General features: G+C 40.4%; 4 protein-coding genes across 4 annotated transcripts; 3 read left to right on the top strand and 1 right to left on the bottom strand.

Annotated features, from left to right (window-relative positions):
* Positions 1-283: 283 nt before the first annotated feature.
* On the bottom strand, positions 284-8626 carry hic2 (hypermethylated in cancer 2). Its single transcript, XM_020919044.2, has 2 exons — positions 8361-8626; positions 284-2825 (listed from the first exon to the last, which is right to left on the bottom strand). The coding sequence occupies exon 2, from the start codon at positions 2779-2781 to the stop codon at positions 1036-1038; it is 1746 nt and encodes a 581-aa protein (XP_020774703.1). The 5' UTR covers positions 2782-2825; positions 8361-8626; the 3' UTR covers positions 284-1035.
* Positions 8627-16131: 7505 nt separating this feature from the next.
* Positions 16132-17113, top strand: LOC129411314 (G-protein coupled receptor 183-like). Its single transcript, XM_055161933.1, has 2 exons — positions 16132-16991; positions 17071-17113. Exons 1-2 carry the CDS (start codon positions 16132-16134, stop codon positions 17111-17113), a joined length of 903 nt encoding a protein of 300 aa, XP_055017908.1.
* A 1130-nt stretch (positions 17114-18243) lies between these two features.
* LOC129411315 (olfactory receptor 2M5-like) lies at positions 18244-19173 on the top strand. Its single transcript, XM_055161934.1, has one exon. It carries the CDS (start codon positions 18244-18246, stop codon positions 19171-19173), a length of 930 nt encoding a protein of 309 aa, XP_055017909.1.
* A 1387-nt stretch (positions 19174-20560) lies between these two features.
* Positions 20561-21570, top strand: LOC129411316 (kappa-type opioid receptor-like). Its single transcript, XM_055161935.1, has 2 exons — positions 20561-21432; positions 21540-21570. Exons 1-2 carry the CDS (start codon positions 20561-20563, stop codon positions 21568-21570), a joined length of 903 nt encoding a protein of 300 aa, XP_055017910.1.
* Positions 21571-21585: the final 15 nt, after the last annotated feature.

Consider the following 21585-nt stretch of genomic DNA (forward strand, 5'->3'; position numbering starts at 1 on the left):
TAAAGCATCAGGTGAGAAGTTACCAATAATCTACACACTTTATACAATAATTACATAGGAACTTTCAACTAAACAACATAGAGTTTGTAAAAGAGTATCAGAGGTAGCAAAGTCAAAAGTCTAATCAAATAGACTTTTCTTTTTCTGAGGGGAGGAAAGCTATACAGTCAAGAATAAAATAAAATTAAAATGTACCGACTGAACAGAGTTCAGACTAACACACCCTCTTCTGACCAATTCAATAAACTAAACACCCAGCCCACCCAGCCCAAAGTCCCTCCCCTCTACAAGAAAAATCCCAAGACTTTCCAGTTTAAACATTCACTGAAACATTACAAGTTCTTTAAGTAAAACATGTACCGCTTACCAGGACATCCCTCCTGGGTGTACAAGCAGGCAAAAATAACCACCTTCCATGGACAGCTGTAGAGATGTATTGTAATTCTTGACCAAACAAATATTATTAAATGTCATACCACCTTGTTTCTGGGTTATCTTTTAAAGCAAGGAGATGGTCCCAAACCCAGTTACCCACCACCATCAAAAGATATAAAGCTGTCATTCTAAAAACCAACTTTGATAAATTATTGCCAGTATAGTTTGCAAAGGTTTTTTGGTCAAAGTAGCACTGAAATACAGACAGTACTTTAAATCTGAATGTTAAGGAAACAGTTGAAAAAGTTGTATAGGTGACTGGTTGACAAGGGGTATAAAGGGGAGTCTTTTATATCAGAACCCACATTCACATTTTGAACTGTAGCAGTGATACCCCCTACTTGTGGCTACATGACTTTGTAGAGAGACAGTCCCTCCAACTCCTGAGAGGTGAGCAGACATCACTTAACAGGACTTCAGCATCCACAAGAGCCAACCAGCTGTGGCTAAAGACGCTTTGTTGTTCACTTAACCTAGTTATTGTAAACAGGACATGATGGGTATAATGGTGTGTACATGTGCGTTTCTTTGCTTTTTGACAAGAAAAGGTAGACAAACATCCTTTTTTTTATTCCCAGAGTTCTTTGGCTTGATTAGTTTCTAAGATGGTGAGGTGTGCATTCTCAGGTGACTGATGAGGTTGCGTTGTTGGGTGAACTTGCCCCCACATAGTTGGCATTCATAGGGTTTCTCTCCAGAGTGGACACGCATGTGCTCGGTCAGACGGTACTGCCGCGTAAAGCGCATGCCGCACTCCTCACATGCAAACGGCTTGAGGCCGAGGTGGCTGCGCATGTGGCGTGTCATGGTGCCCCTCTGGGTGAACATTTTGCCACAGATGTTGCAAGGAAAGGGCCTGGTTAGCCAGTGGCTCTTTTCATGTTGCCTTAATGTAGCCGGGTCTTTGTAGCTCTTACTGCAGACTGTGCACTTGAATGGACGCGTTTCTGAGCCAAAACTAGAGGGCCCAACTGTAGCAGAAAGATCCTCAGCTTCCTCCTCATCTTCCTCCTTCACCAAAGTCCCTCCTTCCTCTTTGATGAAGAGCTCATCCTCAGTATGCGTCTCCACATGGGCATTGAGCTGCTCAGAACTGGGAAAGCCCTTGCCACATGGAATGCACACGTACAGGTTGTCCCCCAAAGCTGGCTCAAACCCTTCCTGGCGGTAAACATAGTTGGTGCTGCGGTGGCCCCCTCCATTTCCTCGACACCCTGTACTCTCTCCATCACTCTGAGCACTATCTTCACTGTGGTCCTGGCCATTCTCCCCAGCATCCTCTTCATCTTTACACTGATATGACTGTTCAGAGGTAAAGCTGCTAGCGCTACCTGCACCAACACCAGATGAGCGGCCATCTTTGGGACCAACTATGACTCCATTAACTAAGGGCCTGTCATTATCTTCAGATTTCAAACCTGACGCTTCTCTTCTGGGCCATTCATTTTTTCTAGAGCCCTGTCTGGATCTCTTTTGAGGGGGCGGTCCATCGGGCTGCAATGGGCCATCCTCAGAGGCTTTGGAGGAGACCTCTACAGGGTCCAAGCAGTTGTCCACTCCTGGGAGTGTGGCTGAAGAGTCATCCAGTGAGGCACTGTTGGTTGTGGATACTGAGGCAGATTGAGGGGATTCCTGGGAATTGCTGTGAGGGCTGAGGGCATCAGTGGCAGTTCCTGCAGAGGGGGGGCTCTTTTTGGACAGATCTAACCCAAGATCAGGCTCTCCAGCACTTCCACCACTGCTGAGGTTTCCATTACTACTGCCGTTCCCTGCATTTTTCCCAGAGCTGCCGACAAACATCTCATCATCTGAGAGCTTGTCCCGAAGGCCCTCATCGGGCTGTGGCTGGTCCATGTCGGAGGATGTAGGGGGGTAGTGGTTATTCGGCCCTGTGGGGGTGGAGGAGGAAAGGTGCTGGTTGTTGAGGCGTAAGCGGCTAAGAGGGCCTGGAGTGGAGGGTTTACCTGGCAGGGGCTTCCCACCACTGCGTTTCAGTCTCTTTCTGCACAGAGCAGCAAGATCATGGAGCTGGAGGTAGCTAGCTGCGGTTAAGAGGGCACTGAAATTTTGCTCATTGCTCAGGTCAGAAGAGGAAAGGAGCTTTCCAGTATAGATAAAGTCCAGGACTTGTCTGAACACAGAGGGGTTAACCATTTCTGTGTCCAGGTTAATGAGGTTATCATGAAGGACCAGAGACTTAAAATATATGCTGCTTGCTGCCAAGATGTTCTTGTGGGCCCGGAAAAGTGCGTTCTCCACCACAATGATGACATCACACAGGAAGCCCTTGGCTCTCTGCTGGTTGAGTTGCAGCAACAGTTGTTTGGCATGGTTTGGCAGTTCCATTTCCACTTCCCTTCTCTGGCTTCCGTCACATGCACCACCTGAAGCTGAAAGAAAAAAAAAAAATCTGTCACATTTATGTGGATAATGGGGAGAAATTCAACATGACATTTCTTTAATTAACCATTACTTCCTTATTAGATATCATAATAAATTATAAGTGAAATTACCAGTATAAAATATAATACTTTAGTTCAAAGTGTGCAACAGCTTTAAAAATGCATGCTTTAATAGTATTAGCAACTAATGCTAAACATTATGTGCATGCTGCTGCCACTTCCACTGCCAGTCTTTTCCTTTTAGACAAATTGCTTCAACAGATCATGTTTGGTTTTACGCACACTGCCAGTCTTTTGGCACAAAAGTCACAGGGCGGAGATAAAAATGGGTAAAGTAGCTACTACTCCAAGGACTGTCTTTCAGATCCTTTTGCTCAGTGGAGTAACTCTAGTTTTGGTGGGCCCTCTTTGGAAACTGTTCACTTTACTCTTCATTAGGTCATGGTAATGTCAGCCCTGCTCCATTGTCTCGAGGTGGGGGGCAGTGGCACAGTAGGGCCAGGGGGGAGGGATTAGGTGACACCTGAGCATCTAAAGCTACACATGAGCCAGGGCCACAGAGTGGGGGAGAGGGTGTGGCACAGATAAACACAGCAGCACCTGATCCTCCAGGGAAAGGTTTTCATTTGAAATGGGCCAGAACAATCTTAGGCATTGCATGAGCAGTGACAACAATTACTGCCATACTCTCAATTCAGTTCAAATTGGAAATGGCCATTTCTAAAAGGTTGTTAAGTTTATTCCATATATTGTTCACACATTAACTGTTATGCAAAGCTAGGATTTATGAACATATACAGTAAAATGTGAGCGTGTAGTGACCAAACACCACATTCACAGTAGTTGATGACTGTTTGGAAACAGTCAGGCTGATACAATCAGCTGGAGCAGTCATTACTCTTGGCTCAGGCCTGAGCTTGTCTCCTCTGCTTTGACACTTCTTCTGGCAATCCTCCCCTCCCCCCATTTTTTTTACACCATCCATGACTACACCACCAGCTCTTTGCTAGGTATATGCACCCCACAGACAATCTAAAAGCTCTGATCTAAAACATAAAGAAGATATTCTGAAATATATTACATTAGATGTGAACTCTATTAGACTGAGCCATGTGGGGTGGACACTACTTCATTCTCACACCAGTAATGGAGAAGGAAGACTAGGAGCTTTAGTGTGATGCCAGCCAGGAAGCCATATATCAGTCAAGTCCCTCTCTCAACATACACACACCTCTGCTGGCTTTATGGTGGGATTCAAGAGGCTTTTCCAGCAGACCAACATAAAAGGGGGCTGGGCTCACTCTAAAGAAGCCAGCTCGCCCTCCCCCCACCCCTTCCTCTTCTCATCCCTCCTCCCTCCTCCCCCCTCACCCACTCTACTACCCACTCCCCCTGGCCCCTCTGGTGCTGTGCAGTGCCGGCTGGATTCCAGGGAGCTGCTAATGGATTACGACTGATCTATATGCAGCTAGGGTGGGACACGTGTAGGCCCAACGGTGCTGCCCAGGAAAACTGTCTTCAAACCAAATGGCAGCAGATAGGACTCCACACTCTTGAAACCACTTTTAAATCCTTATAGTTCTGATACTGAATACTGAAATTAGGTGTGTGAAACTTATTACTGCATGTTTTTCTGCTTCTTCTAAATATAAATAAGAGTTTTGACTAGAGGCACACAATGACAGCAGCATTGTCAGGAAGGCCAGTCTTAAAAAAAACAAAAACATTCTCTGACCAAATCTGGCCAAGATGGCTCCGACCTGCCTCAATGATGTCTCCCTTCAAGCAGACACAGGATCAGTTTACCCAGACCGCAGTGCTACCTCTGTAGTTTAAAGATACAGTGGGCATACACACTAGGGCACTACAAATACTATAATTTCTCATCAATCTTCATAGAACAATGTCACACTTCCATCATAGGCCTAAAACAGGATTAACCATTTACAAAAAAATACCTGGTTCAGTGTAATTTTTATTTTGATAAGAGAATTTACCAATTTGTGCCACATCCTAAAAGATAATACATTGCAGTGAATACATTTAATCTGACATGATCAATACCCTACTCCAAAACACTCAAGTGTTGTGAATTAATCACCATGTTTTGCAAATTATATGGTTATACAGTACACACATAATATGGGTAATCTGGTAGTCATTAGCTGCAGCCTAGCCTTAGATTTGCAGAGTTTATGGATTAGACCATGTGATACCTTGGGGAGTGAGTGTTCACACAGTGAAGGTGAGTACAGAAAGGAAGGCTATGGCACATATCTCTGCACAGAAAGCTAAAAGCCAGAGGAGAGGCCAGAGGTGAGCCAAAGTTCTGTGGCGCAACAACAAAACACACCCTACTACTGTGAAAGGTTATAGGTTAACAGCTAATAGAAAACCAACCGAGGAGGACTTCTAAAACATAATCTTAACCATCAGTGAATTTTTATGATTAGCCTTTATTGTATTTACAGGCAAAATACTTCTATGTTGTACATGTATATTTATTTTTCTGCCCAAAGACTAAGCTGGTGCATGGGCAGAGGAGGGGAGGAGCCGAGGGAGATCTTTTTTTTTTTTTGCTCTAGATTTGGGATCCAAATGGAGGTGAACAGGTGCATGAACCAATTGTTCTGAGGTTGAACAAGAAATTACAGTATCTTTGCCACAGTCTGAGCTGAACACATCCAATTAAGGCTTGGCCAGTTCAGCCATGTTACAGACAAACAAGACCTGCCCAGGGTGCAGCGGAATGAAAAGAAGCCCATGCATTTCCTCACAGGAGGGGGCCTGTGCTGCCGTGTACCCCAGATGTGCCAATAGGGCTACAGGAGAAGAAAAAGCCTCTCTGCATTGCAAGACTACACATGCTAAAATATTACAAGCTAGAAGGTCGGTGGATTCACTGATCGATGGGGACAAAGTCAACCAGATTTTTTGTTAGACAGACAAATAATTTAATTAAGATTATTAGGATTTACATGCACAGCACAGAGAGGAGAGAGCATATGGAGTTACTGGAGAGTTACACTGGCATTTTCACTTATGAAGACACTTGTTTGTTTTACAACAAATTTTCTCTACATGTTTTTGAGCAAAAACAAAGATTTTGAGGTATTTTGTCAGTCCCATTCCTCCTTTTATAGCTAACTAATTGATGCACAGGGCATGTCTTTAGTAGATGAGCTAGATTTAAAAGAAATAGAACAAAATACAAGAGTGGAGTGATACTTATTGAGAATCATGTTGATAAATTATACAACTCCAGTATAAATGGCATGAATTAAGCCAGTAACAAAAGACCATTTGCCATATATGTTCAAGACTTCTAGTATTGTTAATGTGAGTAATTTGATTTATTATGTTTAATTATGATAGATGTGCCATGCAAACATTATTTATGTTGCTGACAAAGTGAGACAATAAATTAAATGTAATTATAGCAAAACAACTGTCCTTTGCATCAGTACATCTTCAGAAGTAAAGTAATCATCCTCTAGCATTGCATGAGCCTTTTGATTAGACTGATAAGTGACCTCTGTGTTGAAAGAATGAGCAGTTGATGAGATAAAAGCGCTCATAAAAGCAGCAGACCCACATGACCTGGGTGCCTAATGGTTTGGCTAAGGACAGAGGGCATGTTGGGTAAGGAAGGACACTGTATGCATGGTCCAAGGTTTTACACAGCTGCCCACCCCCTCCCCTTAAACGCTGCATAACCTTCTGGCTATCAGCACTACATTCCAAAGACTGTTTCTTCTTCAAGAACAACAACCCTGCCCTGAGGTACTTTGCCAGTGAACTAACCATACTGCCTTCAAACAAGCTGCACTGGGGAGCACAGCCCAACAGACAGATCCCTACAGATACGACAGCCAAGCACAATCTATAAGTCCTCGTCCAACATGTCAGCAGAACATATAGCCTAAGTAGCCTTCTTACTGCATTGTGCTGGGAACACATACACATAGGTTACTATAATCTACAATGTACACAACATAATGTGGTTCGACTATGGCGTGGGGAGGGGGGGACAACCAATGTGAAGCAAGACCAACCAACTGATCATGAGAATCATGAGGCACACACACACACTGGCCTCAAATTAGCCTTGAGGCCCTCTTTGTAGTCTATAACAATCAATGAAAAGTCACACCGATCAGTTGACTTGCTGTGGTAATTCTGAAGACATGGATGGCTTACTCACCACTTTCTTCCCCCTAAAATAACTGGTTAAATATTATTGTTGATCTTGTGCAATGATAGTTTCCTGAGAGACAGTCCAATATGCTGAGAACTATGGTATATGCACTAAGTCATGCCCATGTTGAAAACACAAATAAACAAAAAAAAAAAAAAAAAACTAGAGCTTGGGTGGAACATCACACTTGACTTCTCGCTGGATACTTAAGCATGAAGTTGAACGCTTGCCCTTGATAATTAAAGAGTATAAATTAGGCTTACTTTTACTAGACTATTTATATATGGCAACACAACGAAATAAAAGAGAGAAAACAAAACAGAATGATCAGAATTTGTGGCCTCTATCTAGACTCTTTTCTAACTGATGTGTCTTTGTTGCTTGTGCTTGCAGACTATAGTTAAATTGTTAAATCAAGGTTAATCACGTTGGCAAGGAGCTGGGTTGCACCAACACCTGAGACCTCTGAACTGCTGAGCGTGATCGTTGGATGCTGGTGCAAGGTTAAGGTTTATATATTAATTAATAGGCAAATTTGATATGAACAGAGGGTTTGAGTTCACCGTTCAGTTTTTTTTTTTGTCCGAATCAGAGCCTATAGGCATCATGTGTAGAGCCTTATCCTGAAACCTGGTTTCACCAAATGTGTCACTGAAAGACGATCTGAAGTTGCCTTTTTGCCTGCGCGTAGCCTTTTGGCAGTTTATTAAATTGGGACACTTTTCATTAAATCCTAGACTAAGGTTCAGAAAACTGCACATTATTATGAAAGGGATTCCAAACCCAAGTTAGCTTGCGCAATTGGTCGTATCAATGCCATGCCCAACAAACGCGTTTGACTTAAAGTGAGTCTGATCAGATACGATGTAACCAAAATAACAGGTTTATTTTGGCTACTTGTCGTTCGAGCAGTTGCCTAGCGCATCTTCGACAGACCGTCCGTGGTGGAGCTGCTGCTGCATAATGGCTTTGCCAGCCTGGTAGGCTAATTCTCTGACTCTGGCTCGTCTTGCAGGGCATCTCTGTTTGGACCCCCATCGTAGCCTACAGCAAATATATGTAGCTAGCCAATTCAAAAATAGACGTTGTAGATGGTAATTTTAAATTGTGCAATCACTGAATGCCCGAGTAATCGGTAACGCCGCGAGAGGCACCATTGGCAGACCCTTTTTGTTGGCACGCCGTAGAAAAAAACACTAGCGCGTAGCCTACACCAAAAATCCACGATCAATGCACCGAGGCAAGTACGCAAACCAATACATACGTTACAGACAGCGACTTGGCACATTCATTTTGTACAATTTCAAGAAAATCTAACATCTTACCTTGTTACATCGGTAATATCGTTCTCAAGCGTTCGCTACCATCCTCCTGCTCATCTCACAGCCTTCGGGACGCCATGTTGCAAGCTTATGACGTTAGGCTTCCTCACCCCTGACCCACATTTGAATAGAAACCAGCCCCGAGTGCGACGCACAAAACATCCCACTGTGGGAGGGTCTGGAGATTTTTTCAGTGCAGGACCCCCTGGCAACTTTACCTGCCAGATGCCACACATAGGACTGATCCAGCCCACAGATAAGGAGGAGCAATCTTGTTTTTGACCATCTTCACGAGCGCAGCGTGATGCGCAATGCCTGCCTATATACTGAAACACTTCTGTAAGCAGTTCATGATTTTAGATTAGGCCTACCTGAATAATTCAGCAGAACAGATGAGATTGGTTTCAGTTGTAACATTAATGTGTTTTCATAGAATTTACATTTGTAGGGGCAACACTATCTAAATGAGTAACATAAAACAGCAGCCTTTGTATCTTGTGGGCGCACTCAATTTTGTGTCAGTTTTTGGCCTCGCAAATGTTATTTAATTTCTATTGAGCTGTAAAACTCAAAGGACTATAAAACACTACCTCCAGTGTTTCATGACCATCCAAAGACACACACACACACACACACACACACACACTCACACACACACACACACACACACACACACACACACACACACACACACACACACACACACACACACACACACACAACACACACACACACACACACACACACACACACACACACACACACACTTTAGCGCAACGATTTCACTACTTCCACTTCCCTCCTGTGATATCTTTACGGTGTATAGTGTGTTGTTTCGCGGTGTCCTCGCGCTTTCGTGGCACGGTGCCAAAGCCACGGGCCTCTCCTGACGCTCTGTGGTTTCCCCCGAAACTACATCTTTCGGAGTCAGATCTAATTAGCACATTTGAACAGCAGCAACACTAGTAGGCTACTTTGGCAAAATTATACTTAGTCATTAATAAGACACAATTTCACATACATTTGAAACAAATAAGGCATCTTAAAAATTAAACAATAATTTATTATTGTGTGTGTCATAAATTACCCCGTTTAATCCTGTTTAATCGAAAGTTTAGGTAATTTTTGGTGATGAAAAGTGGGTCTATCATTTTAAGAATGAAATACCATTTTATACGTAAAATATTTTTGTTTACATTTGGTGCAACATTAAGAGGGCATGTTTGTTAAACCATATGACATATGCACATTATGTAACATTGTGTTCATTATATTAAACATCTTAATAAAAGAAAGTGGTCCATTTATATTTCAAAACTGCAGAACTGATAGGCCTTGTTAGTTACATTTCACCACAGAAGGCAGCAGATTTTCATTAATATGTTTTTTACTGTGGAAAAATGCTGTTTTTAACAGTACATGTGTGACCTGGAGTCTGAATCTTTTAAATAATTACAAGTAGCTGTTGGCTGTGATAAGGGGCAGGTGAAAACAGAAATTTTCTGAGCACTCAGGCTCAAATGCAGGATCATACAGGATCAGAGGATTACACAAACATGCGTGAATCAGTGATGAATTCTCAACGATTGATGACGTATAATGTTGCTAAAAGCTCATAAAAGTTTATTTTACATAATATGTGTCCCCGTTAAACAAAAAATATAAACATAAGGAAGAGACTGCCAGGTACAATGTATCAATTCAGAAAACATCATGTGGAAACAACTGCCTGTGACTTTTCCAGACCTGTCATGGTTCATCATCGGTTTAAGAGACAGGACTTTGTGGACTGGACAGAGCTAATAGTTGTTTCTGAAACATGTTCTTCACTAACACATTTAAGGAGACAAACTTGACATTTTGCACTTTTACACCAAGTTAAAACATTGTTCTGTCATGCCTGAAGAGGTTTTACATGTGATCTATGCATGTTTGAGTTACTTCATGATCTCCCCCAGGTCCTATCTATACCCTCTTTAGGGTTACCTGTAAGATTTGTCCAGTGCTCAGCCCACGAGCCTGTCATCCATGCTTCCACATGACAATTCTCTACAAATATACAAAAGCATGATATAAAACTGTACGCAACAATTTCACAAACCTGATGCAAAGTGTAGTAGTAGTAGTAGTTTTATTAGCTAGATGCACACTGATTGTGTTGTGCTCTAAAGGAGGGAGGGGGGGACTCAGAGCATCAAACACTAAAATAAAACATTTAAATCATATTAATTAATATGTTGTTTTTTTTGTGAATATAGCATTTTCTAAATATGTTATGTGTTTGCAGTTAATACGCTGTAGAAGTGTGATATCCGCTCTTTAAGGCAAAGCCCTTCAAGGCAAACTAAGTTTCAGAAAAAATGACTTTTCTCTCACAGGCAAAAGGGCCACACCTTCCCTTTTGTCATAAGATTTTTAAGTGAAAGTGACTATAGGCTTTGTATTTATGATTCCAAATTGGATTTTTACAATTGGATTATAAAAAACCAAGAATATCAACCCCAGAGTCTTCTTTCTAGTCCCTGTCTTGAGAAAGAATTATCAAAAAGAGAATCAAGAAATGGGACAATAATTTGACCAATTATAATATAAAGCCAAAAGCATACATATTAAAAATAAATCAAATTTATTACCAATGCACATTGCACATCTTCTGCATATCAATACAACATAAAAATTAGATATAGCTACACAATCATCTTTCTTCTACAACAATGTCTCCACACTCTGGAGATAACAGTCTTCCTGATGGCAGCACAGCCGCGCATGTACAGCAAAGGGGTGAGAGCTGAGTTGATTCGAGGTAAAATGCGCAAAGGGTCTGTGCCTTCATTCTTAAACATGTAGCATGTATAGCCTATGAAATTACAGATAATGACATGTGTAAAGAGGGGGACCCACGCTACTAAGAAAAATGCCACCACCACCACTATGAGATGTACTGATGAGCGCTTGTTATCCCTCTCCTCAGAAGGTGGCTCCCTGTCCAGCTGAAATCTCGCAATAATAAACAGTCGAATGTTCAGCCCTATCATGATAACTACTGTGAGTACATTAGCCACAAATGAACCAACGCTGGTGACACGACTAGCCAGCCCTATTGTCAGTAAATTATGAACACCAACAATGAAGAAAGCATACACCCAGTAGGCAACTATAATAATTATTGTCCTGTTTCGTGTTATGCGCTGGAAGTATTTGAAAGGAGAGACAATAGCATGGTACCTGTCTGCCTGTGCTGCCATGATAGCCATGACAGACAAACCTAAAAATGTAGGTGCAATATACCTAGTTCTTGTTGGTGAATCCCATGTATCTCTCACATCAAGTACACCAACATAGTAGTAAGACACCCCCGTACAAATGTCACTTAAACAAGTACTTAGCATGTACAAAAAGCGGCTCTCATTGCGCAAAGCCTTGTTAAGTAGAATAGCAAGACCTACAGACACATTCAAGAAAATTATGACTACAGGCAGTGAGATGCTGAAGAGAATCATTAACACGTTGGCAAAACTAGTGGGAGGCAACAGAAGAGACAATCCCTGACTCTTGTTCATTGGAGAAGGAGTCGACACAGTGTTTGGGTCTGCGACATCACACGCCCATCAAACTGCATGCCTGGGATTTGCGCTCATTTATACACTGCACTAACAAGCAGAAGTTCCCTAGAGAAACAGGTATCTAAAAAAAATCCTTGAATACTTTTGACAAAAAATAAACATGTGCTTTTTTAACCCTTATGCACTACTTTTTATATTGTGTCAGATGTGATGATGTCATACTCATCACATCTTAACAAAATCTGCATTTTAAGTGTTTATTTTGGCTGCCCCATCAACTGAACTTACTTACTTTCTTACTAAATCCTATACATTACATTACTAATTACTAAATCTAATCCTATACATTACTGTTTCAGCTGAATTAATTCAATTTTATTTCAGCTTATAAGTTATATGAACGTTATTGCCCCAATTGCAATTTTCAGTCTTAAATCTTGATTTCTTTGATTTGATTAAATTCACCTGCTGATTTTGTTTCTCAGCCTTTTGTGTGATTCTTATTCATGCCATTTCAGACTTTCTTCAGATCCATGTAAATGTCTCGTCATGTCCTTGTGTTGATACATGCAGGACAGACCAGACTCCTTGCTGTATTAGTGAATAGTTTGACCATGCTGCTTACCCATTAAATTCTACGTGAAGGGCTCAGACATCATCAGTTCATTTTCAACTAAATTATGAGCAGAGATGAACATATTCTTACAGACACATGCAGATTTGAATAAAGGATTTGACTAATGTGTTCCTGCAAAAAGCTGATTCAATGGTTCTGTTTGTCTTGATTCAAAAATGTCATGCTTAGCTACAGAGCACAAGGAAAGAAGACCTGTTAAAAAAAAAAAGGTCCGGTCAGGGTAGTGATGAATTGCAGCCAAATTTGCCAAGCAACCCAAACTAATTTAATTTTCCACCCATGCTGCTTGTACAGTGGAAAATGAAAAGTTACAGACTTATTTCAATTACTTTGCTATGCACTAACCATTCTACAAAGATGGTGAATACAACAGTGAACCTAATACCTCTCTGTTTTGCTGTACTTTTCTATTGACTATTAAAGTATTATAGACTAAAGCTTCTTTATGTCCCCTTTATCACAAACACAGGCTTTTGAGTTCAGTTAAGAAGCTCTTTGGGGCAATCAAAGGTATAACAGTAATTATATTCTTCTTGTTGACGTTTATTTGACCAGGAGGATAGACCAGAACATGCAAACACAGAAATGTTCAGGGAGTCAAAACAATGATCTTCTTGTGAATATATCAATTTAGGATTAGATTGATTAGGTAAAGATTAAATTGAGCATTTCTTTGTTTTATTGTTCTCTTTTATTGATCTTTTACTCCATTTACATTTCCAGGGTTAGGGCAGTCATAAAATTATAAAAAGATTAGGCTACTGTTGATCACAATACATTGCACAGAAATATGTGATAATGACAACCTCACTTTTACTAATCCTTAAATCCTAATTTGGGTAGAAAGGCAAATATAAGCGAGGACTACACAGGCATCTTTAGAAGGACCAAGCACCCCTATTATTCTAGAGTTCATGAAAACTTTCAGCTGACTGAAGCTCAAAAATATCATTAACACTGTTTAGGTGTATGTTTAAGATGGTTTACATCTTTAACACATCCGTTTATTTGCTGATGGACCACGCCTAGGTCAATACCTGATTCTCAGTATGAACGGATCGACATATGATTTATAAAATAGAATAATCAAATAGAATCTCATGTTCTGACAATATGATTGAATTGAGTCTTTATTATTATTATTTTTTAAATCAATCCTCGATAGAAACAAGAAAGTGGGTCCTATTCCCCCTCAGGACTGTGTAGGCGTAGCTCATTTGATTTCAGGAAGCTTTTGATTTTCAGCAATCTCCTGTTCTGGCACTTTGTGGCGGGATAGCTCTCTACTGACACTTGCTGGTTTTCACCATTACTACATCATTGCTTAGAGGCCACATTTTAAAGCAGCATTATTGAAGAGCAAATAAAACATAAAAGAATGAGATGCAGATGTAGGCCTAATAATATTACAATAGTACTACATAAATAGATCAGTAATGTTCTTCTGAAAGGGTAAAAGGATTCTAAACTATACTTTCCACTGAATTTCTTTCAATTAAACCACATAGGCCTACTCTAGCGTATTATCGACTTTCACTTAGACTCACGGTACTATAGACACATACTATAGCTGACTGCAACTGAAAGTTTAGACTGTCAGTTTTTCTTCCTTTTACACGCTTCTACAATGTCTCCATACCCTGGAGATCACAGTGGTTCTGATGGCAGCACAGCCGCGCATGTACAGCAAAGGGGTGAGAGCTGAGTTGACACGAGGCAGAACGCGAAGGGGGTCCGTGCCTTCATTTTTAAACATGTAACATCTAAAACCCGAGAAGTTACAGAAAATTACATGAATGAACATTGGCGTCCATGTCGCCAAGAAAAACGCAACCACTACTAAGATGAGGTTGACTGAGGAGCGCTTGCTGTCCCGGTCCTCTGACGGCGGCCCTTTGTCCAGTTGAAATCTGGCTATCATAAACAGGCGAATGTTCAGACCAATCATGATGACCACCATAAGTATATTTGCCACAAACGTGCCAGTGGCTGTAAAATTTCGAATTACGCCCTGAGGTACGAGGTTATGCATAGCAACAACTAGAAACGCATAAACCCAGTATGCAACTATAATAAGTATAGTCCTGTTACAAGTCATGCGCTGGTAGTATTTGAAAGGCGAAACAACCGCATGGTACCTGTCTGCCTGCGCTGCCATGACAGCCATAAAAGACAGGCCTAAAAATGTAGGCGCAATATAATAGGTCGCAGGAGTATTGCTGCTGTCTCTTACATCAAACACACCAACATAGTAGTAAGACACCCCAGTACAAATGTCACTTAAACAAGTACTTAGCATGTACAAAAAGCGGTTCTCGTTGCGCAGTGCCCTGTTTAGGAGGATGGCAAGACCCACGGACCCATTGAAGAAAATGATGACTGTAGATAACGTGACGCTGAAGAGAAGCACTAGCACGTTGCCAAAGTTTGTAGGAGGCAACAGGAGAGACAGTCCCTGGCTCTTGTTATTCATTTGAGCAGGGTAGATGGTTACATCACTCATTCATTGAGCGCACCGCAATCTGTGAACCGGCGAGCATAGGAACTCTAATTTTATAGACTGAACAGATGGAGAGGAGGAGCGAGAAGCAACACGCCGACATGCAATAAACAGTGTACTTTATGATCACAAACAGATAAAGATGCTAGGCCTAAATCAGATCAAACTCGGTCTGCACTTCCCCAAATAATCTGTGTAACTAATTATTTTGGGTCACTTCTTTTTATTTGAACTTGAGTAGCCTAATATTACATTTTGGCTATTCTCTGCTACTAGGGCCTATATCCTATAGTACGATTAGGATAAAATTATGATTAAGAATCATAATATAGCAATAAAACAGGATGAGATGGATTGTTAAGAAGATTTTGGCCCACTCTGTTGAGAGTAAAGCAATCTCGTTGTCACACGTCAGTTTTTTCTCAAAACTGTATGATAAACTGGAACTCACTAGTATATTTAGAAAATAGACCTAATTTGTTTTATTAATATTTCATAGTAACTCTGAGAGAACACAAATAAACAGTCCTGCAATAGTCAATAAATAGTTAATATATTCACAATATTGAGCGTGCAATGCACGCTTTGTGTGCTCGTCACGCACGCTGTTATGAATTACGCAAAAAAATTCGTGTGCTTTGGTGTTTGCCCAGATAATTTTACTTCAGAAACAGTTCTGCTGAGAGCGGAGGACGATAGGAGCGTGAGCTTCGCGCATCTTACTATTCACTGCGCATAAGGGCACACGGGAGTGAGGGCGACTCAAGGCCCAAATGAGTTAAACTTTGCTTGAGGGCAGACCAATCAAAAGAAGGCAACAAAATTTAATATATTTTTTGGATGAAGTGCCATTTTGGGTAAATGCTATATATTTCATTTACCTCATGATTTCGTAAACAGCATGGATCTACAGTCAAAGTCAAATTGCATTTCACCCCCCATATAGGCCTACATTTGATTGTACGTGGCGTGGTTGAAAATGACGTTTGTTTGTGTGCGCGTCCTCCTGAGAGTTTGTTTTGCCCTGATAAATACAAGCGCGTGGACACAGGCCGCGTTTGGTGGAGCTCAAGGATGCTCCACAACTCCACAGTCCCTCTGTCGGTTGACTTCGACACGCCCGGGGATTTCTTCATCTTCATCTTCCACATTGTGTTTGCCACGTGCGCAGTACTCGTGGCGGGCTCGGTTGTTATTGGGATCTCATGCACTCGATCGTTGCGAGTTCAGAACCGATTTGTGTTCATGCTTAATACGAGTATCAGTGACACGCTCACGGGGTTTTCTGTATACTATTTAGGTCTATTTGATGTGCAGGAAGGATACCCGTCAAGAAATGGCACCTATTACATCCTCCCCTCGTTTCTAGGCGTTAACGTGCTGACATTTCTCTTCGCACAATTCGATCGGTATTTTGCGGTGTGCCATCCCTTTTTCTACAACCGCTTCATCTCCAGATCCGTGGTCATTGGTATCTGTGTTTTCTGTTGGGTTTACACGTACACAATTCTTACTGTGCAAAACATGGTGCCCATTTCCAAGGCTGCACAGATTAACGCGTTTGGAGTCATGACCTTTCAGATTATAGTGCTAGTGAAAGTTCTCATGACAGTTAAATTGTATATCATAGCTAGAGGTCATCTGATTAGAGAGGTACCCAGCGCAGAGCGGGATAAGAGAGAGTCTTTGCGCATCATAGTATTTGTCGTCATTTGCTTTTTGGCATTGTGGTGCCCCTCTTTTGTCAACATTATCGTGCGACAACTGACGCGCCAGGGACTCCGCTTCAGGAACGAGGCCACCAATGTGTTTGCTATTATGGCCCGGCTTAATGCGCTCGTCACACCGGCACTGTACATCTGGGGCAGTCCAGCACTGCGCAATTCTGTCTGGCACATTGTGTGGCGCAAGGTCTGCCCTTGTCCCAAGAAAAGGTAAAAAAATTAAAAAAGTGTGATTTTCACCTATGCATTCCATGAGTTTTCATATGAGTCTTTTCCTGTTCATTTTTAGGGTTGGATTCAAGTCGGACGAACCAAACGAACGCGCACAGTGACGTATTAATAAGCATAAAATGTGTATACTGTGTATATATAAGTACTTGATGAATTGTCCTCACTAACAAAAATTCTAAATTTGTTTTTTTTTTTATAATTAGGGCTGTATACAATGCGTTTAGATAAATCTAAAATATACAGGCCTAGGCTAGAGGATATAGTTTGATTATAAAAACAAAGGCTACATGGTTATAATTTTTTTTTTTTTTTTTATTATATTGTTTTATTCTATTTTAATGCAAAATCAGATTTAATTTTGAAGTAAGTCCTTTAATTAAATCATATTTAAGCTATAATTAGACCTAAACATTTTTTTCAAAATAACATAATTTGATTGCGTATTAATTTTAATCTTTATTAATCTTTATCATGATATAAATGAATAAGAATCATGTTACGTTAGTTTACCTGGGTCAAATAAACAAGAATCTCTCGCACACAGGTTAATTTCAGCACCATGGTCAGCTCCGCATGCACTTCTACGGAGCTATTGACTGGTAGTTTTGTGACCACTGCGTTTTGTGTGTTTAAGCATGTTGCAAAATGAAACACAGCTTTGTTGATCCTGCGTAAAAGAATCATGAAACTACAAAGTAAATAGACTTGAACCATTAAATTAAAAAGTGTTAAAATATCTGACGATATTATTTCCGGCTAAGCCTCTACAGAATGTACATCAGACAGACCAAGTAGTGCTCTTTAAATAACAGGTTTAATTTTTAATGTAATTATATATATTAAATATATAGGTTGAACCTATACTCTGAAACATTTGTTGCATTTTTATTATTATATAACAATGCATACTACTACTACTACTACTACTACTACTACTACTACTACTACTACTACTACTACTACTGCTGCTGCTGCTACTACTACTACTACTACTACTACTACTACTAATAATAATAATAATAATAATAATAACAATAATAATAATTAATTCATTTACTTGTATACATTTTTATTTATCCATGCTTTACACGACTCCCTCTTTTTTGTCGATGTTCATACACCGCCAGAAGCCTTGTGGTGTGGTCTTTGCGTATATCAGTAATGCAGGCCAATTCTTCTGAGAATAAAGGTTGTTTTTAAAAGCCTAGGTTCAAGAGCGTCGGCATTTGAAATGCTTTTCTCCAACACCTCAGAGCCAGAAGGAGTGTCGCTGTCTGTGGACTTCCACCACCCACAAGACTATTTCGTCTTTATTTTCCAGATCTTATTCGCCACCTCCACAGTTCTAGTGGCGGGGTCTGTAGTCATTAGTATACTGGCCACTCGAGCGCTGCGCCTTCAGAACCGCTTTATCTTCATGCTCAACACCAGTGTGTGTGATACTCTCGTGGGTCTGTCCGTCTTTTATTTGGGCCTGTTTGATGTCCACGAAGGATATCCGTCCAGGAATGGAACTCACAATTATCTCCCGTCTCTTTTAGGAGTTAATATGTTGACATTTATGTTTGCGCAGTTTGATCGTTATTTTGCTGTGTGCCATCCATTTATTTACACGCGCTTCATTACGCGCCGGTTCATCATATGTGTAAACATTTACAGCTGGATTCACGTCTTCTCGCAGGCGACCATTTTGTATTTGTTACCACTTTCAAAAGCCGTTCAGCTGTTTGTGATCAGTATAATTTCCCTGCAAATTATTGTGCTCACCAAAGTGTCCATGACTATTAAACTTTATTTTGTGGCTAAGTTTCAGTTGGAAAGAGATCCTCCTGGTCCTGAAAAAGAAAGCAACAAGGAATCCCTGAGATTGATTATTTTTGTAGTAATAAGCTTCTTAGCGCTGTGGTCCCCGTCCATTATAAATATCATCCTCAGGTGGTTAGGCAGAGGTATGACTTTTAGGAACGAGGCTACAAATCTTTTTGCTATTATGGCTCGTTTAAGCGCCATAGTCACTCCCGCGGTGTACTTATGGGGCAGTCCAGCTCTGAGGCAGTCTATGGTGCAGGTCTTGTGGGGCAGACTGTGCTCAAAGTGCAGACACAGAGGTAAAAACAGAGCAGCCAGAGTAAATATAAACCGCATTAATGTGCAACGTTAACATGTACTATAGGAGGTCCCCTAGAGTGTAACATTAGTCAACAATAGTTTTGTCTGAGCAATTTATGAGCTATATGGCTATTTCAGATAGTTTGTTGTTACTTGTATGACCCCTAATTGTGATAGCTGTCATATAGGACCAAAGGATGTAAGATTACATTTTTGTGTATGTGGCTATTTAAAAACATTGTTAACTTGATGTTCTTGAATTTAATGATTGTAAATTTAGGCTGGAGTTAGGCTTAATGTGTTATTATTGTTATAAACATAACATAAACATATGTGTCCCTGTGAAGCGGTTATTTTGATAGTGATTGTTATTGTTATTATTGTTGTTGTTGTTGTTTTTATTATTATTAACATGCTTTAACCAGCCAAATCAGGTTATAATTTGATGATGGGTGATTTCAGATGGAGGGCAGGGGTCTAGACTGTATAATGAGAAAGAATGATCCACAAATGTTAAACCTTATTTTTATTTGTTAGGGATTCATCTGCCATATCAATCTTTTATCTTGATGCCTTTCAACTGACAACAATTACATTGCTGAGGTTGAATAATTACTTCCTGAAATTACTTTTGTTTATGTGAACAGAGAAGACACTGTGTTTGTTGCATGTTTATAGGCCCAGTAATTACAAAGATATTAACCAAAAATAGGCCAAAAAACGATCTGTTATGACCACAGTTTTAAAGATGACATATTATGCTTGCCTAAGGACACTTGTTGGTTGTCCATGCTGTACTAAAGGACCTTTAATTTTTACACTGCAGAGGGCCTCAGGTCGTTAATTGATGCTGTACTCACATGTTTTTAGTAACACTGTTAAGTTATGTAGATTATGAATTTGCATTATGTTCTTAGTAAACACGACAACCACACTGATCTAAAACGAGTTAATAATAGAAACTGATCCATTCATTTCCTGTTTAAAACTGCTAAACTGAGGCTTACCTCTTCATAGTATTTTTATTGTTGAAAAATGAATGTAACAGTTTTGAAATAGACATATATGACCCAGAGTCTGATTTTTGTTTAATATTTGCAAATTTAAGTACACAGAAGTGGGCAGAGATGGGGGAAACAGAAATATTCCGAGGTCTCAAACCTCAAATGCTGGACAACACAGGATTACTCAACTATGAATCAACATAGAAATTAAAATAAAACTTTGAGTAAACAAATGATGAAGGAACATAATTATGGTTAAAAGCTTATAAAATCTATTTTACATAGACTAACATGTACATGTCCCCTTTAAACTGTATTCTAGAATGTGGCAATGCCATTTGAATAAATCAACACAATAATATACTCTTCTGTGCCTGTAGGGATTATTGTGCTTAGGTCTATAAAAAGGATTTGCTGGAGGCATGCATGCAAACAATGTCCAACACCTCAGTGTCTTTGACAGGAGTGCCGCTGTCTGTGGACTTCCAGCACCCTGAAGACTACTTCGTGTTTATTTTTCAGATCTTATTTGCCACCATCACAGCTCTAGTGGCAGGGACTGTAGTCGTTAGTATCCTGGCCACGCGAGCCTTGCGCCTTCAGAACCGCTTTATCTTTATGCTCAACACCAGTGTGTGTGATACTCTGGTGGGTTTGTCTGTTTACTATGTTGGTCTTTTTGATGTCTTTGAAGGATATCCACCAAGAAATGCGACATATTATGTTTTACCTTCACTTATGGGTGTGAATATCTGGACATTTTTGTTTGCTCAGTTTGATCGGTATTTTGCTGTGTGCCACCCTTTTATTTACAGTCGTTTTATAACAAGACATGTTGTAATTGCTGTTAATATCTATTGCTGGGTCTACACATATATGCATTCAATCGTAAGAACTTTGCTGCCAGTGTCTACAGCCTTACAGCTCTATGTTTTTAGCATTGTGTCTTTTCAGATTATAGTGTTAACCAAAGTCATCATGACTATTAAACTTTACTTTGTGGCCAGGTTTCAGGTGGAAAGGGACCTGCCAGGACCAGAGAAAGAAAGCAACAAGGAATCACTAAAAATTATAATTTTTGTTGTAATCATGTTCTTAGTGCTGTGGGGCCCCTCATTCATAAATATTCTTCTTAGGTATTTTGGAGGTGGAGTGACCTTTAGGAATGAGGCCACTAATATTTTTGCAATAATGGCTCGCTTTAATTCATTGTGTACTCCGTCTGTGTACATATGGGGAAGCCCAGCTCTGAGACAGGTCATAGTCCGCACACTGTGGGGTAGAGTGTGTCCTCGCTGCAGCAGAAGGTACAGTATAAGAGTATGCAAGAGTGAACTACACAGTTTAAAAGTTCTTAAATTATTGGCCACTAACTCTTTCTCTCTCTCTTTCTTTCTCTCTCTCTCACTTTCAGGATTGCTGTGGGGAAGATCATTCAGAAATAGAAAAAACTAAAAACA

The sequence above is a fragment of the Boleophthalmus pectinirostris genome, unplaced genomic scaffold (genome assembly GCF_026225935.1).
Source record: "Boleophthalmus pectinirostris isolate CB_2022bp ecotype Guang Dong unplaced genomic scaffold, ASM2622593v1 HiC_scaffold_4, whole genome shotgun sequence".
NCBI classification, from domain to species: Eukaryota; Metazoa; Chordata; class Actinopteri; order Gobiiformes; family Gobiidae; genus Boleophthalmus; species Boleophthalmus pectinirostris.

What these genes read in the sequence shown, in the direction of transcription:
- LOC129411316 (XM_055161935.1), top strand. Translation starts at nt 20,561, where the DNA reads ATGTCCAACACCTCAGTGTCTTTGACAGGAGTGCCGCTGTCTGTGGAC. An exon ending in TGTCCTCGCTGCAGCAGAAG is followed by an intron (nt 21,433 to 21,539) that starts GTACAGTATAAG and finishes TCTCACTTTCAG; the next exon opens with GATTGCTGTGGGGAAGATCA.
- LOC129411315 (XM_055161934.1), top strand. Translation starts at nt 18,244, where the DNA reads ATGCTTTTCTCCAACACCTCAGAGCCAGAAGGAGTGTCGCTGTCTGTG.
- LOC129411314 (XM_055161933.1), top strand. Translation starts at nt 16,132, where the DNA reads ATGCTCCACAACTCCACAGTCCCTCTGTCGGTTGACTTCGACACGCCC. An exon ending in TGCCCTTGTCCCAAGAAAAG is followed by an intron (nt 16,992 to 17,070) that starts GTAAAAAAATTA and finishes GTTCATTTTTAG; the next exon opens with GGTTGGATTCAAGTCGGACG.
- hic2 (XM_020919044.2), bottom strand. Translation starts at nt 2,781, where the DNA reads ATGGAACTGCCAAACCATGCCAAACAACTGTTGCTGCAACTCAACCAG.